General features: G+C 40.5%; 6 protein-coding genes across 6 annotated transcripts; all 6 read left to right on the forward strand.

Moving 5' to 3' along the window:
* Positions 1 to 293: 293 nt before the first annotated feature.
* Positions 294 to 1,531, forward strand: LOC122722440 (polygalacturonase-like). The gene is made up of 3 exons (XM_043953138.1): positions 294 to 428; positions 523 to 831; positions 902 to 1,531. The coding sequence occupies exons 1-3, from the start codon at positions 294 to 296 to the stop codon at positions 1,529 to 1,531; spliced, it is 1,074 nt and encodes a 357-aa protein (XP_043809073.1).
* A 2,537-nt stretch (positions 1,532 to 4,068) lies between these two features.
* Positions 4,069 to 5,306, forward strand: LOC122722441 (polygalacturonase-like). Its single transcript, XM_043953139.1, has 3 exons — positions 4,069 to 4,203; positions 4,298 to 4,606; positions 4,677 to 5,306. The coding sequence occupies exons 1-3, from the start codon at positions 4,069 to 4,071 to the stop codon at positions 5,304 to 5,306; spliced, it is 1,074 nt and encodes a 357-aa protein (XP_043809074.1).
* A 2,537-nt stretch (positions 5,307 to 7,843) lies between these two features.
* On the forward strand, positions 7,844 to 9,426 carry LOC122722442 (polygalacturonase-like). Its single transcript, XM_043953140.1, has 3 exons — positions 7,844 to 7,978; positions 8,073 to 8,381; positions 8,452 to 9,426. The coding sequence occupies exons 1-3, from the start codon at positions 7,844 to 7,846 to the stop codon at positions 9,079 to 9,081; spliced, it is 1,074 nt and encodes a 357-aa protein (XP_043809075.1). The 3' UTR covers positions 9,082 to 9,426.
* A 2,193-nt stretch (positions 9,427 to 11,619) lies between these two features.
* LOC122722443 (polygalacturonase-like) lies at positions 11,620 to 13,203 on the forward strand. The gene is made up of 3 exons (XM_043953141.1): positions 11,620 to 11,754; positions 11,849 to 12,157; positions 12,228 to 13,203. Exons 1-3 carry the CDS (start codon positions 11,620 to 11,622, stop codon positions 12,855 to 12,857), a joined length of 1,074 nt encoding a protein of 357 aa, XP_043809076.1. The 3' UTR covers positions 12,858 to 13,203.
* Positions 13,204 to 15,394: 2,191 nt separating this feature from the next.
* On the forward strand, positions 15,395 to 16,632 carry LOC122722444 (polygalacturonase-like). The gene is made up of 3 exons (XM_043953142.1): positions 15,395 to 15,529; positions 15,624 to 15,932; positions 16,003 to 16,632. The coding sequence occupies exons 1-3, from the start codon at positions 15,395 to 15,397 to the stop codon at positions 16,630 to 16,632; spliced, it is 1,074 nt and encodes a 357-aa protein (XP_043809077.1).
* Positions 16,633 to 19,169: 2,537 nt separating this feature from the next.
* On the forward strand, positions 19,170 to 20,406 carry LOC122722445 (polygalacturonase-like). The gene is made up of 3 exons (XM_043953143.1): positions 19,170 to 19,304; positions 19,398 to 19,706; positions 19,777 to 20,406. The coding sequence occupies exons 1-3, from the start codon at positions 19,170 to 19,172 to the stop codon at positions 20,404 to 20,406; spliced, it is 1,074 nt and encodes a 357-aa protein (XP_043809078.1).
* Positions 20,407 to 21,805: the final 1,399 nt, after the last annotated feature.

Here is a 21,805-nt window from a genome sequence, read left to right on the forward strand (position 1 = left end):
GAAAGGCTTAGACGTAAAGATAAGTTTTGCTGCAAACGAATGAAAAACAAGACAATATCTACTTATAGGTTAGACGTTAGTCGGTATTTATCTGTTATGCTTTTTATTAAAAAGCGACAAAACAATTTCCAATAATAGAACAAAAGTTACAAGTAAATAACTTCCCTCCGTTATAAAATCCGGTAACTTTAGATAATTGCTTAGATATAAAAGCTTTTGCAAACAAGGAGAAATCCATTCTAATTTGCCGCGCATTTTACGAAAGAACTTAGAAAAGAAAAGGCTTCATGAAGATGACGACCCTGGAGACGTATTTTTCCCTGACATCTTTGCTATTATTGTTTGTTTTTGCTGGTAGAGTTCAATCTGCCGTATTTGATGTGAAAAATTATGGTGGTAAAGCCGATGGCAAGTCAGATATTAGCAAGGTGTGCTGACGATTCCTAATTTTTAATTTCGCCGTGATTTTCTTATACCTCATTTTAACTGAACTTTCATCTCCCTTTTTTTTTTCCTTTTCAGGCATTATTGGGCGCGTGGAAAGAGGCTTGTTCAGCAAAGGGTTCCAACATAGTTGTAGTACCCAAAGGAACATATTCCATAGGTTTAACTGACTTAAATGGTCCATGCAAGGGAGCCATGGAGCTTCAAGTCCAAGGAACCTTATTGGCACCGATAAACCCTAGCAGTTATGCCAAGGACAGCTGGATTACTTTTGCATACATTGATCAATTCAAATTATCCGGTGGTGGAACCTTCGACGGACAAGGGCAAGTGGCTTGGAAGCAAAATAACTGCGGTCGAAATCCAAAATGCAAGAGACTTCCAGTTGTAAGTTTAATTGAATCGTATATTGTGCATGTATCATACTGCTTTGTAAGATGATTAATAACGTTTCCTTTATGTGCTTCTTGTCCCTTTAAAAACACGCCAGAGCTTGCGGTTTGACTTCATCACCAACAGCGTAGTTCAGGACGTAACATCGCTCGATAGTAAGAATTTCCATGTCAATCTTCTAGGTGGCAAAAACCTTACTTTCGATCGCTTCACGATCACTGCACCAGGAGATAGCGTCAATACAGATGGAATTCACATCGGGCATTCAAACGGGATCAACATTATTAATTCAAATATTGCCACCGGCGATGACTGCATCTCCATTGGTGGTGCCAGCGAACAAATAAGGATCACAAACGTACGATGTGGACATGGACATGGCATTAGCGTGGGAAGTTTAGGGAAGACCACTGATGAATTTGTCTCCGGAATTTTCGTAAGGAACTGCACCTTCTATGACACCGACAATGGAGTGAGAATTAAGACATGGCCGGCATTACATGGTGGCATGGCCTCTGATATGCATTTCGAGGATATTATGATGAAAAATGTCCGCAACCCTATCATTATAGATCAAATGTACTGCCCATGGAATCAGTGCAATCCAAAGGTAACGCGAAAAGAAATGAAAATGAAAGAGTCTCTTAATGCATTGTCCGTGGACAAATCTGCCCGCAACATGAAATTTCTGTAACCCTTTGCCGTTTCTGATGTTTGTTTCAGCTTCCGTCAAAAGTTAAGATCTCCAACGTCACCTTCAAGAATATTAGGGGCTCTTCAGCGACCGCAGTAGCTGTTCGACTTAATTGCAGCAGCAGTTTTCCATGCCAGAAGGTCGAGCTCGCTGACATTAACTTGACGTACGGAGGAAAGGAAGGCCCTGTAAAATCCTTGTGTGCAAATGTTAAACCCACACTTAAGGGAAAATTGACTCCAACCATTTGCTAGTATTGTCAACGCTCAAACCTCGCAGCTCCTAGCCGCGATACATGGATTATCGAGGAGATGAGCATATTTCAAGTTGTAAGTTTTACCAAATGAAACGAGACACTTCAAAGTTTCCTTTTATATAGGTTACTGCGTGGGTAGACGGCCAAGATACTCGCATGTTGCTCTTTGTCTTTTTTGTTTTTCCATTTTCTATTCAATCTGCTCGCTCACTCGTCGGGTTTCGCCTCGTCGTGCGGTGATTAAACTGACAACAGAAAACATGAGATTACAGTCGAAGGCAGTTTGGCCAAGTTTCGACCCTAGAAAAAATTATTCTGTCCGAATTTTCAGGCTTTTTATAGATTTTTCGTACAGTTTTGAACGTTATTTTCATCACGATAGAGTAATCGTATTAAAATTTCCACTCAAAGGCACACATTGTCCATGAGAAGAAAAGATATGCGTATTCTTTGGTGCTGAACTCAATTTGATGCTAGATTTACACAATCCACTCCCTAAAGAATTTGTTGAGTTTCGTTGCACAGTGCGGTGATGAAATCAACAAAAGAAAATTTAACACTACAGCATATCATGAACTCCTTCAGCGTAATCCAATGTAATGGATGCGATGCAACGCAACATTTTCGGCTCAAATGAGAAAAGAAACTGGGCCGCGGGAAACAAAATGCGGTTTTTTTAGAAAGGTTTGCGAAATAAGAGACTCATGAAATTAGGGCTGCTCATTTAAAACTTATTATCGGGAACCTAAGAAACTCGTTTAATAAAAACTTATTCATTTGATGGGTCGAGGTGCTGTGAGAATTTCAACACATAATAGGTCCACGTGATGCTGCACAAGGGTCGCCCAAAGAAAGGCATGAGTTGTCAACACATAATAGGTCCACGTGGCAAGATCTGATGAGTGGGTAGCGCGGCCCCACTCTAGGAAAGGAAGGCCCGCACACCTCAACACCCTGTTTATTAGCATAACTGGCCCTCCCCTGGATAAGATGAGTCTCGGCACAAAGTTATCATTATCAGGCACAGTCCCGCGTATACCCATTATGGCTATAGTCGCGGGATCACCGACCTATTAGCCGGCGATATCCCTGATCAAGCAAACGATCACATCATCATTGGATTATCAGAAAATGCTATATTTATCTCTGTCTTCTTACAGTATTAAAGGAGAACGACCAGAGAGGCAAAGGTACGATGTTCTTTTATACTGTTCAAGTTATGAGCAATTCCTTTCTCTCGCTTTTCTCTTCAGGCTTATTGAGTTGAGCGTCGGAGTGGCTGCCGTGGGCACCCATCACCTCACGTTCTCATTCTTGCAGGTTTAACCAATAACAGCACAGCTCTATTTTCCGACTGCATCACCAAGCTAGCCCGGGTGCTCGTTGGTCAATAAGCTCAAAGTTTTGGAATAAAAAATGCACAAGCTCTATCACATCGACATATTGTCGAACCCCGTGAATATGTGCGTCGCCTATTTTGCTTTTCATTTTAGCTCACTTTGTGTCACTGCACGACATATTGAGGCGTTGAAATCTCTTCGGTGAAAAATACATTTTCTCATTAGGTTTTTTTAACGTCTTTAAATTTTTTTTTTATTGCATGCTAAGGGCAATTTTCAAAAGATTCAAGGACCGATTATGAATTTAGAAGGTACATGGCACTAATTTTATGAAAATAGAATATTCTGTGAAGCGAATAAATCTACCCGTGCTATGATTTAGGATCTACTCAAGCATCATCACTTAAAATCTCTTCAAGAAAGGAAGTCACTGTGAGTATGTGTCACGATTAATCGTTGCTCCGTTTCCTTTTCTTTAAAAGGAAACGTGACGCGGCTCATAAAAAGTGCATGCGATTTCTACTTATGTGAATTCTATTTTTTTTATGCAATATTTTGGAATATTGCACGGTGCGAGACAAATGAAAATCTACTATTGGCGTTGGAGGGTGCTTGTCATGAACAAGTAAGAAATCGCTATATCAGTATGAAAGGCTTAGACGTAAAGATAAGTTTTGCTGCAAACGAATGAAAAACAAGACAATATCTACTTATAGGTTAGACGTTAGTCGGTATTTCTCTGTTATGCTTTTTATTAAAAAGCGACAAAACAATTTCCAATAATAGAACAAAAGTTACAAGTAAATAACTTCCCTCCGTTATAAAATCCGGTAACTTTAGATAATTGCTTAGATATAAAAGCTTTTGCAAACAAGGAGAAATCCATTCTAATTTGCCGCGCATTTTACGAAAGAACTTAGAAAAGAAAAGGCTTCATGAAGATGACGACCCTGGAGACGTATTTTTCCCTGACATCTTTGCTATTATTGTTTGTTTTTGCTGGTAGAGTTCAATCTGCCGTATTTGATGTGAAAAATTATGGTGGTAAAGCCGATGGCAAGTCAGATATTAGCAAGGTGTGCTGACGATTCCTAATTTTTAATTTCGCCGTGATTTTCTTATACCTCATTTTAACTGAACTTTCATCTCCCTTTTTTTTTTCCTTTTCAGGCATTATTGGGCGCGTGGAAAGAGGCTTGTTCAGCAAAGGGTTCCAACATAGTTGTAGTACCCAAAGGAACATATTCCATAGGTTTAACTGACTTAAATGGTCCATGCAAGGGAGCCATGGAGCTTCAAGTCCAAGGAACCTTATTGGCACCGATAAACCCTAGCAGTTATGCCAAGGACAGCTGGATTACTTTTGCATACATTGATCAATTCAAATTATCCGGTGGTGGAACCTTCGACGGACAAGGGCAAGTGGCTTGGAAGCAAAATAACTGCGGTCGAAATCCAAAATGCAAGAGACTTCCAGTTGTAAGTTTAATTGAATCGTATATTGTGCATGTATCATACTGCTTTGTAAGATGATTAATAACGTTTCCTTTATGTGCTTCTTGTCCCTTTAAAAACACGCCAGAGCTTGCGGTTTGACTTCATCACCAACAGCGTAGTTCAGGACGTAACATCGCTCGATAGTAAGAATTTCCATGTCAATCTTCTAGGTGGCAAAAACCTTACTTTCGATCGCTTCACGATCACTGCACCAGGAGATAGCGTCAATACAGATGGAATTCACATCGGGCATTCAAACGGGATCAACATTATTAATTCAAATATTGCCACCGGCGATGACTGCATCTCCATTGGTGGTGCCAGCGAACAAATAAGGATCACAAACGTACGATGTGGACATGGACATGGCATTAGCGTGGGAAGTTTAGGGAAGACCACTGATGAATTTGTCTCCGGAATTTTCGTAAGGAACTGCACCTTCTATGACACCGACAATGGAGTGAGAATTAAGACATGGCCGGCATTACATGGTGGCATGGCCTCTGATATGCATTTCGAGGATATTATGATGAAAAATGTCCGCAACCCTATCATTATAGATCAAATGTACTGCCCATGGAATCAGTGCAATCCAAAGGTAACGCGAAAAGAAATGAAAATGAAAGAGTCTCTTAATGCATTGTCCGTGGACAAATCTGCCCGCAACATGAAATTTCTGTAACCCTTTGCCGTTTCTGATGTTTGTTTCAGCTTCCGTCAAAAGTTAAGATCTCCAACGTCACCTTCAAGAATATTAGGGGCTCTTCAGCGACCGCAGTAGCTGTTCGACTTAATTGCAGCAGCAGTTTTCCATGCCAGAAGGTCGAGCTCGCTGACATTAACTTGACGTACGGAGGAAAGGAAGGCCCTGTAAAATCCTTGTGTGCAAATGTTAAACCCACACTTAAGGGAAAATTGACTCCAACCATTTGCTAGTATTGTCAACGCTCAAACCTCGCAGCTCCTAGCCGCGATACATGGATTATCGAGGAGATGAGCATATTTCAAGTTGTAAGTTTTACCAAATAAAACGAGACACTTCAAAGTTTCCTTTTATATAGGTTACTGCGTGGGTAGACGGCCAAGATACTCGCATGTTGCTCTTTGTCTTTTTTGTTTTTCCATTTTCTATTCAATCTGCTCGCTCACTCGTCGGGTTTCGCCTCGTCGTGCGGTGATTAAACTGACAACAGAAAACATGAGATTACAGTCGAAGGCAGTTTGGCCAAGTTTCGACCCTAGAAAAAATTATTCTGTCCGAATTTTCAGGCTTTTTATAGATTTTTCGTACAGTTTTGAACGTTATTTTCATCACGATAGAGTAATCGTATTAAAATTTCCACTCAAAGGCACACATTGTCCATGAGAAGAAAAGATATGCGTATTCTTTGGTGCTGAACTCAATTTGATGCTAGATTTACACAATCCACTCCCTAAAGAATTTGTTGAGTTTCGTTGCACAGTGCGGTGATGAAATCGACAAAAGAAAATTTAACACTACAGCATATCATGAACTCCTTCAGCGTAATCCAATGTAATGGATGCGATGCAACGCAACATTTTCGGCTCAAATGAGAAAAGAAACTGGGCCGCGGGAAACAAAATGCGGTTTTTTTTAGAAAGGTTTGCGAAATAAGAGACTCATGAAATTAGGGCTGCTCATTTAAAACTTATTATCGGGAACCTAAGAAACTCGTTTAATAAAAACTTATTCATTTGATGGGTCGAGGTGCTGTGAGAATTTCAACACATAATAGGTCCACGTGATGCTGCACAAGGGTCGCCCAAAGAAAGGCATGAGTTGTCAACACATAATAGGTCCACGTGGCAAGATCTGATGAGTGGGTAGCGCGGCCCCACTCTAGGAAAGGAAGGCCCGCACACCTCAACACCCTGTTTATTAGCATAACTGGCCCTCCCCTGGATAAGATGAGTCTCGGCACAAAGTTATCATTATCAGGCACAGTCCCGCGTATACCCATTATGGCTATAGTCGCGGGATCACCGACCTATTAGCCGGCGATATCCCTGATCAAGCAAACGATCACATCATCATTGGATTATCAGAAAATGCTATATTTATCTCTGTCTTCTTACAGTATTAAAGGAGAACGACCAGAGAGGCAAAGGTACGATGTTCTTTTATACTGTTCAAGTTATGAGCAATTCCTTTCTCTCGCTTTTCTCTTCAGGCTTATTGAGTTGAGCGTCGGAGTGGCTGCCGTGGGCACCCATCACCTCACGTTCTCATTCTTGCAGGTTTAACCAATAACAGCACAGCTCTATTTTCCGACTGCATCACCAAGCTAGCCCGGGTGCTCGTTGGTCAATAAGCTCAAAGTTTTGGAATAAAAAATGCACAAGCTCTATCACATCGACATATTGTCGAACCCCGTGAATATGTGCGTCGCCTATTTTGCTTTTCATTTTAGCTCACTTTGTGTCACTGCACGACATATTGAGGCGTTGAAATCTCTTCGGTGAAAAATACATTTTCTCATTAGGTTTTTTTAACGTCTTTAAATTTTTTTTTTATTGCATGCTAAGGGCAATTTTCAAAAGATTCAAGGACCGATTATGAATTTAGAAGGTACATGGCACTAATTTTATGAAAATAGAATATTCTGTGAAGCGAATAAATCTACCCGTGCTATGATTTAGGATCTACTCAAGCATCATCACTTAAAATCTCTTCAAGAAAGGAAGTCACTGTGAGTATGTGTCACGATTAATCGTTGCTCCGTTTCCTTTTCTTTAAAAGGAAACGTGACGCGGCTCATAAAAAGTGCATGCGATTTCTACTTATGTGAATTCTATTTTTTTATGCAATATTTTGGAATATTGCACGGTGCGAGACAAATGAAAATCTACTATTGGCGTTGGAGGGTGCTTGTCATGAACAAGTAAGAAATCGCTATATCAGTATGAAAGGCTTAGACGTAAAGATAAGTTTTGCTGCAAACGAATGAAAAACAAGACAATATCTACTTATAGGTTAGACGTTAGTCGGTATTTCTCTGTTATGCTTTTTATTAAAAAGCGACAAAACAATTTCCAATAATAGAACAAAAGTTACAAGTAAATAACTTCCCTCCGTTATAAAATCCGGTAACTTTAGATAATTGCTTAGATATAAAAGCTTTTGCAAACAAGGAGAAATCCATTCTAATTTGCCGCGCATTTTACGAAAGAACTTAGAAAAGAAAAGGCTTCATGAAGATGACGACCCTGGAGACGTATTTTTCCCTGACATCTTTGCTATTATTGTTTGTTTTTGCTGGTAGAGTTCAATCTGCCGTATTTGATGTGAAAAATTATGGTGGTAAAGCCGATGGCAAGTCAGATATTAGCAAGGTGTGCTGACGATTCCTAATTTTTAATTTCGCCGTGATTTTCTTATACCTCATTTTAACTGAACTTTCATCTCCCTTTTTTTTTTCCTTTTCAGGCATTATTGGGCGCGTGGAAAGAGGCTTGTTCAGCAAAGGGTTCCAACATAGTTGTAGTACCCAAAGGAACATATTCCATAGGTTTAACTGACTTAAATGGTCCATGCAAGGGAGCCATGGAGCTTCAAGTCCAAGGAACCTTATTGGCACCGATAAACCCTAGCAGTTATGCCAAGGACAGCTGGATTACTTTTGCATACATTGATCAATTCAAATTATCCGGTGGTGGAACCTTCGACGGACAAGGGCAAGTGGCTTGGAAGCAAAATAACTGCGGTCGAAATCCAAAATGCAAGAGACTTCCAGTTGTAAGTTTAATTGAATCGTATATTGTGCATGTATCATACTGCTTTGTAAGATGATTAATAACGTTTCCTTTATGTGCTTCTTGTCCCTTTAAAAACACGCCAGAGCTTGCGGTTTGACTTCATCACCAACAGCGTAGTTCAGGACGTAACATCGCTCGATAGTAAGAATTTCCATGTCAATCTTCTAGGTGGCAAAAACCTTACTTTCGATCGCTTCACGATCACTGCACCAGGAGATAGCGTCAATACAGATGGAATTCACATCGGGCATTCAAACGGGATCAACATTATTAATTCAAATATTGCCACCGGCGATGACTGCATCTCCATTGGTGGTGCCAGCGAACAAATAAGGATCACAAACGTACGATGTGGACATGGACATGGCATTAGCGTGGGAAGTTTAGGGAAGACCACTGATGAATTTGTCTCTGGAATTTTCGTAAGGAACTGCACCTTCTATGACACCGACAATGGAGTGAGAATTAAGACATGGCCGGCATTACATGGTGGCATGGCCTCTGATATGCATTTCGAGGATATTATGATGAAAAATGTCCGCAACCCTATCATTATAGATCAAATGTACTGCCCATGGAATCAGTGCAATCCAAAGGTAACGCGAAAAGAAATGAAAATGAAAGAGTCTCTTAATGCATTGTCCGTGGACAAATCTGCCCGCAACATGAAATTTCTGTAACCCTTTGCCGTTTCTGATGTTTGTTTCAGCTTCCGTCAAAAGTTAAGATCTCCAACGTCACCTTCAAGAATATTAGGGGCTCTTCAGCGACCGCAGTAGCTGTTCGACTTAATTGCAGCAGCAGTTTTCCATGCCAGAAGGTCGAGCTCGCTGACATTAACTTGACGTACGGAGGAAAGGAAGGCCCTGTAAAATCCTTGTGTGCAAATGTTAAACCCACACTTAAGGGAAAATTGACTCCAACCATTTGCTAGTATTGTCAACGCTCAAACCTCGCAGCTCCTAGCCGCGATACATGGATTATCGAGGAGATGAGCATATTTCAAGTTGTAAGTTTTACCAAATAAAACGAGACACTTCAAAGTTTCCTTTTATATAGGTTACTGCGTGGGTAGACGGCCAAGATACTCGCATGTTGCTCTTTGTCTTTTTTGTTTTTTCCATTTTCTATTCAATCTGCTCGCTCACTCGTCGGGTTTCGCCTCGTCGTGCGGTGATTAAACTGACAACAGAAAACATGAGATTACAGTCGAAGGCAGTTTGGCCAAGTTTCGACCCTAGAAAAAATTATTCTGTCCGAATTTTCAGGCTTTTTATAGATTTTTCGTACAGTTTTGAACGTTATTTTCATCACGATAGAGTAATCGTATTAAAATTTCCACTCAAAGGCACACATTGTCCATGAGAAGAAAAGATATGCGTATTCTTTGGTGCTGAACTCAATTTGATGCTAGATTTACACAATCCACTCCCTAAAGAATTTGTTGAGTTTCGTTGCACAGTGCGGTGATGAAATCGACAAAAGAAAATTTAACACTACAGCATATCATGAACTCCTTCAGCGTAATCCAATGTAATGGATGCGATGCAACGCAACATTTTCGGCTCAAATGAGAAAAGAAACTGGGCCGCGGGAAACAAAATGCGGTTTTTTTAGAAAGGTTTGCGAAATAAGAGACTCATGAAATTAGGGCTGCTCATTTAAAACTTATTATCGGGAACCTAAGAAACTCGTTTAATAAAAACTTATTCATTTGATGGGTCGAGGTGCTGTGAGAATTTCAACACATAATAGGTCCACGTGATGCTGCACAAGGGTCGCCCAAAGAAAGGCATGAGTTGTCAACACATAATAGGTCCACGTGGCAAGATCTGATGAGTGGGTAGCGCGGCCCCACTCTAGGAAAGGAAGGCCCGCACACCTCAACACCCTGTTTATTAGCATAACTGGCCCTCCCCTGGATAAGATGAGTCTCGGCACAAAGTTATCATTATCAGGCACAGTCCCGCGTATACCCATTATGGCTATAGTCGCGGGATCACCGACCTATTAGCCGGCGATATCCCTGATCAAGCAAACGATCACATCATCATTGGATTATCAGAAAATGCTATATTTATCTCTGTCTTCTTACAGTATTAAAGGAGAACGACCAGAGAGGCAAAGGTACGATGTTCTTTTATACTGTTCAAGTTATGAGCAATTCCTTTCTCTCGCTTTTCTCTTCAGGCTTATTGAGTTGAGCGTCGGAGTGGCTGCCGTGGGCACCCATCACCTCACGTTCTCATTCTTGCAGGTTTAACCAATAACAGCACAGCTCTATTTTCCGACTGCATCACCAAGCTAGCCCGGGTGCTCGTTGGTCAATAAGCTCAAAGTTTTGGAATAAAAAATGCACAAGCTCTATCACATCGACATATTGTCGAACCCCGTGAATATGTGCGTCGCCTATTTTGCTTTTCATTTTAGCTCACTTTGTGTCACTGCACGACATATTGAGGCGTTGAAATCTCTTCGGTGAAAAATACATTTTCTCATTAGGTTTTTTTAACGTCTTTAAATTTTTTTTTTATTGCATGCTAAGGGCAATTTTCAAAAGATTCAAGGACCGATTATGAATTTAGAAGGTACATGGCACTAATTTTATGAAAATAGAATATTCTGTGAAGCGAATAAATCTACCCGTGCTATGATTTAGGATCTACTCAAGCATCATCACTTAAAATCTCTTCAAGAAAGGAAGTCACTGTGAGTATGTGTCACGATTAATCGTTGCTCCGTTTCCTTTTCTTTAAAAGGAAACGTGACGCGGCTCATAAAAAGTGCATGCGATTTCTACTTATGTGAATTCTATTTTTTTTATGCAATATTTTGGAATATTGCACGGTGCGAGACAAATGAAAATCTACTATTGGCGTTGGAGGGTGCTTGTCATGAACAAGTAAGAAATCGCTATATCAGTATGAAAGGCTTAGACGTAAAGATAAGTTTTGCTGCAAACGAATGAAAAACAAGACAATATCTACTTATAGGTTAGACGTTAGTCGGTATTTCTCTGTTATGCTTTTTATTAAAAAGCGACAAAACAATTTCCAATAATAGAACAAAAGTTACAAGTAAATAACTTCCCTCCGTTATAAAATCCGGTAACTTTAGATAATTGCTTAGATATAAAAGCTTTTGCAAACAAGGAGAAATCCATTCTAATTTGCCGCGCATTTTACGAAAGAACTTAGAAAAGAAAAGGCTTCATGAAGATGACGACCCTGGAGACGTATTTTTCCCTGACATCTTTGCTATTATTGTTTGTTTTTGCTGGTAGAGTTCAATCTGCCGTATTTGATGTGAAAAATTATGGTGGTAAAGCCGATGGCAAGTCAGATATTAGCAAGGTGTGCTGACGATTCCTAATTTTTAATTTCGCCGTGATTTTCTTATACCTCATTTTAACTGAACTTTCATCTCCCTTTTTTTTTTCCTTTTCAGGCATTATTGGGCGCGTGGAAAGAGGCTTGTTCAGCAAAGGGTTCCAACATAGTTGTAGTACCCAAAGGAACATATTCCATAGGTTTAACTGACTTAAATGGTCCATGCAAGGGAGCCATGGAGCTTCAAGTCCAAGGAACCTTATTGGCACCGATAAACCCTAGCAGTTATGCCAAGGACAGCTGGATTACTTTTGCATACATTGATCAATTCAAATTATCCGGTGGTGGAACCTTCGACGGACAAGGGCAAGTGGCTTGGAAGCAAAATAACTGCGGTCGAAATCCAAAATGCAAGAGACTTCCAGTTGTAAGTTTAATTGAATCGTATATTGTGCATGTATCATACTGCTTTGTAAGATGATTAATAACGTTTCCTTTATGTGCTTCTTGTCCCTTTAAAAACACGCCAGAGCTTGCGGTTTGACTTCATCACCAACAGCGTAGTTCAGGACGTAACATCGCTCGATAGTAAGAATTTCCATGTCAATCTTCTAGGTGGCAAAAACCTTACTTTCGATCGCTTCACGATCACTGCACCAGGAGATAGCGTCAATACAGATGGAATTCACATCGGGCATTCAAACGGGATCAACATTATTAATTCAAATATTGCCACCGGCGATGACTGCATCTCCATTGGTGGTGCCAGCGAACAAATAAGGATCACAAACGTACGATGTGGACATGGACATGGCATTAGCGTGGGAAGTTTAGGGAAGACCACTGATGAATTTGTCTCTGGAATTTTCGTAAGGAACTGCACCTTCTATGACACCGACAATGGAGTGAGAATTAAGACATGGCCGGCATTACATGGTGGCATGGCCTCTGATATGCATTTCGAGGATATTATGATGAAAAATGTCCGCAACCCTATCATTATAGATCAAATGTACTGCCCATGGAATCAGTGCAATCCAAAGGTAACGCGAAAAGAAATGAAAATGAAAGAGTCTCTTAATGCATTGTCCGTGGACAAATCTGCCCGCAACATGAAATTTCTGTAACCCTTTGCCGTTTCTGATGTTTGTTTCAGCTTCCGTCAAAAGTTAAGATCTCCAACGTCACCTTCAAGAATATTAGGGGCTCTTCAGCGACCGCAGTAGCTGTTCGACTTAATTGCAGCAGCAGTTTTCCATGCCAGAAGGTCGAGCTCGCTGACATTAACTTGACGTACGGAGGAAAGGAAGGCCCTGTAAAATCCTTGTGTGCAAATGTTAAACCCACACTTAAGGGAAAATTGACTCCAACCATTTGCTAGTATTGTCAACGCTCAAACCTCGCAGCTCCTAGCCGCGATACATGGATTATCGAGGAGATGAGCATATTTCAAGTTGTAAGTTTTACCAAATAAAACGAGACACTTCAAAGTTTCCTTTTATATAGGTTACTGCGTGGGTAGACGGCCAAGATACTCGCATGTTGCTCTTTGTCTTTTTTGTTTTTCCATTTTCTATTCAATCTGCTCGCTCACTCGTCGGGTTTCGCCTCGTCGTGCGGTGATTAAACTGACAACAGAAAACATGAGATTACAGTCGAAGGCAGTTTGGCCAAGTTTCGACCCTAGAAAAAATTATTCTGTCCGAATTTTCAGGCTTTTTATAGATTTTTCGTACAGTTTTGAACGTTATTTTCATCACGATAGAGTAATCGTATTAAAATTTCCACTCAAAGGCACACATTGTCCATGAGAAGAAAAGATATGCGTATTCTTTGGTGCTGAACTCAATTTGATGCTAGATTTACACAATCCACTCCCTAAAGAATTTGTTGAGTTTCGTTGCACAGTGCGGTGATGAAATCGACAAAAGAAAATTTAACACTACAGCATATCATGAACTCCTTCAGCGTAATCCAATGTAATGGATGCGATGCAACGCAACATTTTCGGCTCAAATGAGAAAAGAAACTGGGCCGCGGGAAACAAAATGCGGTTTTTTTAGAAAGGTTTGCGAAATAAGAGACTCATGAAATTAGGGCTGCTCATTTAAAACTTATTATCGGGAACCTAAGAAACTCGTTTAATAAAAACTTATTCATTTGATGGGTCGAGGTGCTGTGAGAATTTCAACACATAATAGGTCCACGTGATGCTGCACAAGGGTCGCCCAAAGAAAGGCATGAGTTGTCAACACATAATAGGTCCACGTGGCAAGATCTGATGAGTGGGTAGCGCGGCCCCACTCTAGGAAAGGAAGGCCCGCACACCTCAACACCCTGTTTATTAGCATAACTGGCCCTCCCCTGGATAAGATGAGTCTCGGCACAAAGTTATCATTATCAGGCACAGTCCCGCGTATACCCATTATGGCTATAGTCGCGGGATCACCGACCTATTAGCCGGCGATATCCCTGATCAAGCAAACGATCACATCATCATTGGATTATCAGAAAATGCTATATTTATCTCTGTCTTCTTACAGTATTAAAGGAGAACGACCAGAGAGGCAAAGGTACGATGTTCTTTTATACTGTTCAAGTTATGAGCAATTCCTTTCTCTCGCTTTTCTCTTCAGGCTTATTGAGTTGAGCGTCGGAGTGGCTGCCGTGGGCACCCATCACCTCACGTTCTCATTCTTGCAGGTTTAACCAATAACAGCACAGCTCTATTTTCCGACTGCATCACCAAGCTAGCCCGGGTGCTCGTTGGTCAATAAGCTCAAAGTTTTGGAATAAAAAATGCACAAGCTCTATCACATCGACATATTGTCGAACCCCGTGAATATGTGCGTCGCCTATTTTGCTTTTCATTTTAGCTCACTTTGTGTCACTGCACGACATATTGAGGCGTTGAAATCTCTTCGGTGAAAAATACATTTTCTCATTAGGTTTTTTTAACGTCTTTAAATTTTTTTTTTATTGCATGCTAAGGGCAATTTTCAAAAGATTCAAGGACCGATTATGAATTTAGAAGGTACATGGCACTAATTTTATGAAAATAGAATATTCTGTGAAGCGAATAAATCTACCCGTGCTATGATTTAGGATCTACTCAAGCATCATCACTTAAAATCTCTTCAAGAAAGGAAGTCACTGTGAGTATGTGTCACGATTAATCGTTGCTCCGTTTCCTTTTCTTTAAAAGGAAACGTGACGCGGCTCATAAAAAGTGCATGCGATTTCTACTTATGTGAATTCTATTTTTTTTATGCAATATTTTGGAATATTGCACGGTGCGAGACAAATGAAAATCTACTATTGGCGTTGGAGGGTGCTTGTCATGAACAAGTAAGAAATCGCTATATCAGTATGAAAGGCTTAGACGTAAAGATAAGTTTTGCTGCAAACGAATGAAAAACAAGACAATATCTACTTATAGGTTAGACGTTAGTCGGTATTTCTCTGTTATGCTTTTTATTAAAAAGCGACAAAACAATTTCCAATAATAGAACAAAAGTTACAAGTAAATAACTTCCCTCCGTTATAAAATCCGGTAACTTTAGATAATTGCTTAGATATAAAAGCTTTTGCAAACAAGGAGAAATCCATTCTAATTTGCCGCGCATTTTACGAAAGAACTTAGAAAAGAAAAGGCTTCATGAAGATGACGACCCTGGAGACGTATTTTTCCCTGACATCTTTGCTATTATTGTTTGTTTTTGCTGGTAGAGTTCAATCTGCCGTATTTGATGTGAAAAATTATGGTGGTAAAGCCGATGGCAAGTCAGATATTAGCAAGGTGTGCTGACGATTCCTAATTTTTAATTTCGCCGTGATTTTCTTATACCTCATTTTAACTGAACTTTCATCTCCCTTTTTTTTTTCCTTTTCAGGCATTATTGGGCGCGTGGAAAGAGGCTTGTTCAGCAAAGGGTTCCAACATAGTTGTAGTACCCAAAGGAACATATTCCATAGGTTTAACTGACTTAAATGGTCCATGCAAGGGAGCCATGGAGCTTCAAGTCCAAGGAACCTTATTGGCACCGATAAACCCTAGCAGTTATGCCAAGGACAGCTGGATTACTTTTGCATACATTGATCAATTCAAATTATCCGGTGGTGGAACCTTCGACGGACAAGGGCAAGTGGCTTGGAAGCAAAATAACTGCGGTCGAAATCCAAAATGCAAGAGACTTCCAGTTGTAAGTTTAATTGAATCGTATATTGTGCATGTATCATACTGCTTTGTAAGATGATTAATAACGTTTCCTTTATGTGCTTCTTGTCCCTTTAAAAACACGCCAGAGCTTGCGGTTTGACTTCATCACCAACAGCGTAGTTCAGGACGTAACATCGCTCGATAGTAAGAATTTCCATGTCAATCTTCTAGGTGGCAAAAACCTTACTTTCGATCGCTTCACGATCACTGCACCAGGAGATAGCGTCAATACAGATGGAATTCACATCGGGCATTCAAACGGGATCAACATTATTAATTCAAATATTGCCACCGGCGATGACTGCATCTCCATTGGTGGTGCCAGCGAACAAATAAGGATCACAAACGTACGATGTGGACATGGACATGGCATTAGCGTGGGAAGTTTAGGGAAGACCACTGATGAATTTGTCTCCGGAATTTTCGTAAGGAACTGCACCTTCTATGACACCGACAATGGAGTGAGAATTAAGACATGGCCGGCATTACATGGTGGCATGGCCTCTGATATGCATTTCGAGGATATTATGATGAAAAATGTCCGCAACCCTATCATTATAGATCAAATGTACTGCCCATGGAATCAGTGCAATCCAAAGGTAACGCGAAAAGAAATGAAAATGAAAGAGTCTCTTAATGCATTGTCCGTGGACAAATCTGCCCGCAACATGAAATTTCTGTAACCCTTTGCCGTTTCTGATGTTTGTTTCAGCTTCCGTCAAAAGTTAAGATCTCCAACGTCACCTTCAAGAATATTAGGGGCTCTTCAGCGACCGCAGTAGCTGTTCGACTTAATTGCAGCAGCAGTTTTCCATGCCAGAAGGTCGAGCTCGCTGACATTAACTTGACGTACGGAGGAAAGGAAGGCCCTGTAAAATCCTTGTGTGCAAATGTTAAACCCACACTTAAGGGAAAATTGACTCCAACCATTTGCTAGTATTGTCAACGCTCAAACCTCGCAGCTCCTAGCCGCGATACATGGATTATCGAGGAGATGAGCATATTTCAAGTTGTAAGTTTTACCAAATAAAACGAGACACTTCAAAGTTTCCTTTTATATAGGTTACTGCGTGGGTAGACGGCCAAGATACTCGCATGTTGCTCTTTGTCTTTTTTGTTTTTTCCATTTTCTATTCAATCTGCTCGCTCACTCGTCGGGTTTCGCCTCGTCGTGCGGTGATTAAACTGACAACAGAAAACATGAGATTACAGTCGAAGGCAGTTTGGCCAAGTTTCGACCCTAGAAAAAATTATTCTGTCCGAATTTTCAGGCTTTTTATAGATTTTTCGTACAGTTTTGAACGTTATTTTCATCACGATAGAGTAATCGTATTAAAATTTCCACTCAAAGGCACACATTGTCCATGAGAAGAAAAGATATGCGTATTCTTTGGTGCTGAACTCAATTTGATGCTAGATTTACACAATCCACTCCCTAAAGAATTTGTTGAGTTTCGTTGCACAGTGCGGTGATGAAATCGACAAAAGAAAATTTAACACTACAGCATATCATGAACTCCTTCAGCGTAATCCAATGTAATGGATGCGATGCAACGCAACATTTTCGGCTCAAATGAGAAAAGAAACTGGGCCGCGGGAAACAAAATGCGGTTTTTTTAGAAAGGTTTGCGAAATAAGAGACTCATGAAATTAGGGCTGCTCATTTAAAACTTATTATCGGGAACCTAAGAAACTCGTTTAATAAAAACTTATTCATTTGATGGGTCGAGGTGCTGTGAGAATTTCAACACATAATAGGTCCACGTGATGCTGCACAAGGGTCGCCCAAAGAAAGGCATGAGTTGTCAACACATAATAGGTCCACGTGGCAAGATCTGATGAGTGGGTAGCGCGGCCCCACTCTAGGAAAGGAAGGCCCGCACACCTCAACACCCTGTTTATTAGCATAACTGGCCCTCCCCTGGATAAGATGAGTCTCGGCACAAAGTTATCATTATCAGGCACAGTCCCGCGTATACCCATTATGGCTATAGTCGCGGGATCACCGACCTATTAGCCGGCGATATCCCTGATCAAGCAAACGATCACATCATCATTGGATTATCAGAAAATGCTATATTTATCTCTGTCTTCTTACAGTATTAAAGGAGAACGACCAGAGAGGCAAAGGTACGATGTTCTTTTATACTGTTCAAGTTATGAGCAATTCCTTTCTCTCGCTTTTCTCTTCAGGCTTATTGAGTTGAGCGTCGGAGTGGCTGCCGTGGGCACCCATCACCTCACGTTCTCATTCTTGCAGGTTTAACCAATAACAGCACAGCTCTATTTTCCGACTGCATCACCAAGCTAGCCCGGGTGCTCGTTGGTCAATAAGCTCAAAGTTTTGGAATAAAAAATGCACAAGCTCTATCACATCGACATATTGTCGAACCCCGTGAATATGTGCGTCGCCTATTTTGCTTTTCATTTTAGCTCACTTTGTGTCACTGCACGACATATTGAGGCGTTGAAATCTCTTCGGTGAAAAATACATTTTCTCATTAGGTTTTTTTAACGTCTTTAAATTTTTTTTTTATTGCATGCTAAGGGCAATTTTCAAAAGATTCAAGGACCGATTATGAATTTAGAAGGTACATGGCACTAATTTTATGAAAATAGAATATTCTGTGAAGCGAATAAATCTACCCGTGCTATGATTTAGGATCTACTCAAGCATCATCACTTAAAATCTCTTCAAGAAAGGAAGTCACTGTGAGTATGTGTCACGATTAATCGTTGCTCCGTTTCCTTTTCTTTAAAAGGAAACGTGACGCGGCTCATAAAAAGTGCATGCGATTTCTACTTATGTGAATTCTATTTTTTTTATGCAATATTTTGGAATATTGCACGGTGCGAGACAAATGAAAATCTACTATTGGCGTTGGAGGGTGCTTGTCATGAACAAGTAAGAAATCGCTATATCAGTATGAAAGGCTTAGACGTAAAGATAAGTTTTGCTGCAAACGAATGAAAAACAAGACAATATCTACTTATAGGTTAGACGTTAGTCGGTATTTCTCTGTTATGCTTTTTATTAAAAAGCGACAAAACAATTTCCAATAATAGAACAAAAGTTACAAGTAAATAACTTCCCTCCGTTATAAATCCGGTAACTTTAGATAATTGCTTAGATATAAAAGCTTTTGCAAACAAGGAGAAATCCATTCTAATTTGCCGCGCATTTTACGAAAGAACTTAGAAAAGAAAAGGCTTCATGAAGATGACGACCCTGGAGACGTATTTTTCCCTGACATCTTTGCTATTATTGTTTGTTTTTGCTGGTAGAGTTCAATCTGCCGTATTTGATGTGAAAAATTATGGTGGTAAAGCCGATGGCAAGTCAGATATTAGCAAGGTGTGCTGACGATTCCTAATTTTTAATTTCGCCGTGATTTTCTTATACCTCATTTTAACTGAACTTTCATCTCCCTTTTTTTTTCCTTTTCAGGCATTATTGGGCGCGTGGAAAGAGGCTTGTTCAGCAAAGGGTTCCAACATAGTTGTAGTACCCAAAGGAACATATTCCATAGGTTTAACTGACTTAAATGGTCCATGCAAGGGAGCCATGGAGCTTCAAGTCCAAGGAACCTTATTGGCACCGATAAACCCTAGCAGTTATGCCAAGGACAGCTGGATTACTTTTGCATACATTGATCAATTCAAATTATCCGGTGGTGGAACCTTCGACGGACAAGGGCAAGTGGCTTGGAAGCAAAATAACTGCGGTCGAAATCCAAAATGCAAGAGACTTCCAGTTGTAAGTTTAATTGAATCGTATATTGTGCATGTATCATACTGCTTTGTAAGATGATTAATAACGTTTCCTTTATGTGCTTCTTGTCCCTTTAAAAACACGCCAGAGCTTGCGGTTTGACTTCATCACCAACAGCGTAGTTCAGGACGTAACATCGCTCGATAGTAAGAATTTCCATGTCAATCTTCTAGGTGGCAAAAACCTTACTTTCGATCGCTTCACGATCACTGCACCAGGAGATAGCGTCAATACAGATGGAATTCACATCGGGCATTCAAACGGGATCAACATTATTAATTCAAATATTGCCACCGGCGATGACTGCATCTCCATTGGTGGTGCCAGCGAACAAATAAGGATCACAAACGTACGATGTGGACATGGACATGGCATTAGCGTGGGAAGTTTAGGGAAGACCACTGATGAATTTGTCTCCGGAATTTTCGTAAGGAACTGCACCTTCTATGACACCGACAATGGAGTGAGAATTAAGACATGGCCGGCATTACATGGTGGCATGGCCTCTGATATGCATTTCGAGGATATTATGATGAAAAATGTCCGCAACCCTATCATTATAGATCAAATGTACTGCCCATGGAATCAGTGCAATCCAAAGGTAACGCGAAAAGAAATGAAAATGAAAGAGTCTCTTAATGCATTGTCCGTGGACAAATCTGCCCGCAACATGAAATTTCTGTAACCCTTTGCCGTTTCTGATGTTTGTTTCAGCTTCCGTCAAAAGTTAAGATCTCCAACGTCACCTTCAAGAATATTAGGGGCTCTTCAGCGACCGCAGTAGCTGTTCGACTTAATTGCAGCAGCAGTTTTCCATGCCAGAAGGTCGAGCTCGCTGACATTAACTTGACGTACGGAGGAAAGGAAGGCCCTGTAAAATCCTTGTGTGCAAATGTTAAACCCACACTTAAGGGAAAATTGACTCCAACCATTTGCTAGTATTGTCAACGCTCAAACCTCGCAGCTCCTAGCCGCGATACATGGATTATCGAGGAGATGAGCATATTTCAAGTTGTAAGTTTTACCAAATAAAACGAGACACTTCAAAGTTTCCTTTTATATAGGTTACTGCGTGGGTAGACGGCCAAGATACTCGCATGTTGCTCTTTGTCTTTTTTGTTTTTCCATTTTCTATTCAATCTGCTCGCTCACTCGTCGGGTTTCGCCTCGTCGTGCGGTGATTAAACTGACAACAGAAAACATGAGATTACAGTCGAAGGCAGTTTGGCCAAGTTTCGACCCTAGAAAAAATTATTCTGTCCGAATTTTCAGGCTTTTTATAGATTTTTCGTACAGTTTTGAACGTTATTTTCATCACGATAGAGTAATCGTATTAAAATTTCCACTCAAAGGCACACATTGTCCATGAGAAGAAAAGATATGCGTATTCTTTGGTGCTGAACTCAATTTGATGCTAGATTTACACAATCCACTCCCTAAAGAATTTGTTGAGTTTCGTTGCACAGTGCGGTGATGAAATCGACAAAAGAAAATTTAACACTACAGCATATCATGAACTCCTTCAGCGTAATCCAATGTAATGGATGCGATGCAACGCAACATTTTCGGCTCAAATGAGAAAAGAAACTGGGCCGCGGGAAACAAAATGCGGTTTTTTTAGAAAGGTTTGCGAAATAAGAGACTCATGAAATTAGGGCTGCTCATTTAAAACTTATTATCGGGAACCTAAGAAACTCGTTTAATAAAAACTTATTCATTTGATGGGTCGAGGTGCTGTGAGAATTTCAACACATAATAGGTCCACGTGATGCTGCACAAGGGTCGCCCAAAGAAAGGCATGAGTTGTCAACACATAATAGGTCCACGTGGCAAGATCTGATGAGTGGGTAGCGCGGCCCCACTCTAGGAAAGGAAGGCCCGCACACCTCAACACCCTGTTTATTAGCATAACTGGCCCTCCCCTGGATAAGATGAGTCTCGGCACAAAGTTATCATTATCAGGCACAGTCCCGCGTATACCCATTATGGCTATAGTCGCGGGATCACCGACCTATTAGCCGGCGATATCCCTGATCAAGCAAACGATCACATCATCATTGGATTATCAGAAAATGCTATATTTA

This window comes from Manihot esculenta, chromosome 18 (assembly GCF_001659605.2).
Source record: "Manihot esculenta cultivar AM560-2 chromosome 18, M.esculenta_v8, whole genome shotgun sequence".
Lineage (NCBI taxonomy): Eukaryota > Viridiplantae > Streptophyta > Magnoliopsida > Malpighiales > Euphorbiaceae > Manihot > Manihot esculenta.

Bases quoted from the DNA above. Each gene is read 5' to 3' on its own strand.
- LOC122722440 (XM_043953138.1), top strand. From the start codon at position 294: ATGACGACCCTGGAGACGTATTTTTCCCTGACATCTTTGCTATTATTG. The intron at 429-522 runs GTGTGCTGACGA...TTTCCTTTTCAG, and splicing joins GCAAGTCAGATATTAGCAAG to GCATTATTGGGCGCGTGGAA. The intron at 832-901 runs GTAAGTTTAATT...TAACGTTTCCTT, and splicing joins AATGCAAGAGACTTCCAGTT to TATGTGCTTCTTGTCCCTTT.
- LOC122722441 (XM_043953139.1), top strand. From the start codon at position 4,069: ATGACGACCCTGGAGACGTATTTTTCCCTGACATCTTTGCTATTATTG. The intron at 4,204-4,297 runs GTGTGCTGACGA...TTTCCTTTTCAG, and splicing joins GCAAGTCAGATATTAGCAAG to GCATTATTGGGCGCGTGGAA. The intron at 4,607-4,676 runs GTAAGTTTAATT...TAACGTTTCCTT, and splicing joins AATGCAAGAGACTTCCAGTT to TATGTGCTTCTTGTCCCTTT.
- LOC122722442 (XM_043953140.1), top strand. From the start codon at position 7,844: ATGACGACCCTGGAGACGTATTTTTCCCTGACATCTTTGCTATTATTG. The intron at 7,979-8,072 runs GTGTGCTGACGA...TTTCCTTTTCAG, and splicing joins GCAAGTCAGATATTAGCAAG to GCATTATTGGGCGCGTGGAA. The intron at 8,382-8,451 runs GTAAGTTTAATT...TAACGTTTCCTT, and splicing joins AATGCAAGAGACTTCCAGTT to TATGTGCTTCTTGTCCCTTT.
- LOC122722443 (XM_043953141.1), top strand. From the start codon at position 11,620: ATGACGACCCTGGAGACGTATTTTTCCCTGACATCTTTGCTATTATTG. The intron at 11,755-11,848 runs GTGTGCTGACGA...TTTCCTTTTCAG, and splicing joins GCAAGTCAGATATTAGCAAG to GCATTATTGGGCGCGTGGAA. The intron at 12,158-12,227 runs GTAAGTTTAATT...TAACGTTTCCTT, and splicing joins AATGCAAGAGACTTCCAGTT to TATGTGCTTCTTGTCCCTTT.
- LOC122722444 (XM_043953142.1), top strand. From the start codon at position 15,395: ATGACGACCCTGGAGACGTATTTTTCCCTGACATCTTTGCTATTATTG. The intron at 15,530-15,623 runs GTGTGCTGACGA...TTTCCTTTTCAG, and splicing joins GCAAGTCAGATATTAGCAAG to GCATTATTGGGCGCGTGGAA. The intron at 15,933-16,002 runs GTAAGTTTAATT...TAACGTTTCCTT, and splicing joins AATGCAAGAGACTTCCAGTT to TATGTGCTTCTTGTCCCTTT.
- LOC122722445 (XM_043953143.1), top strand. From the start codon at position 19,170: ATGACGACCCTGGAGACGTATTTTTCCCTGACATCTTTGCTATTATTG. The intron at 19,305-19,397 runs GTGTGCTGACGA...TTTCCTTTTCAG, and splicing joins GCAAGTCAGATATTAGCAAG to GCATTATTGGGCGCGTGGAA. The intron at 19,707-19,776 runs GTAAGTTTAATT...TAACGTTTCCTT, and splicing joins AATGCAAGAGACTTCCAGTT to TATGTGCTTCTTGTCCCTTT.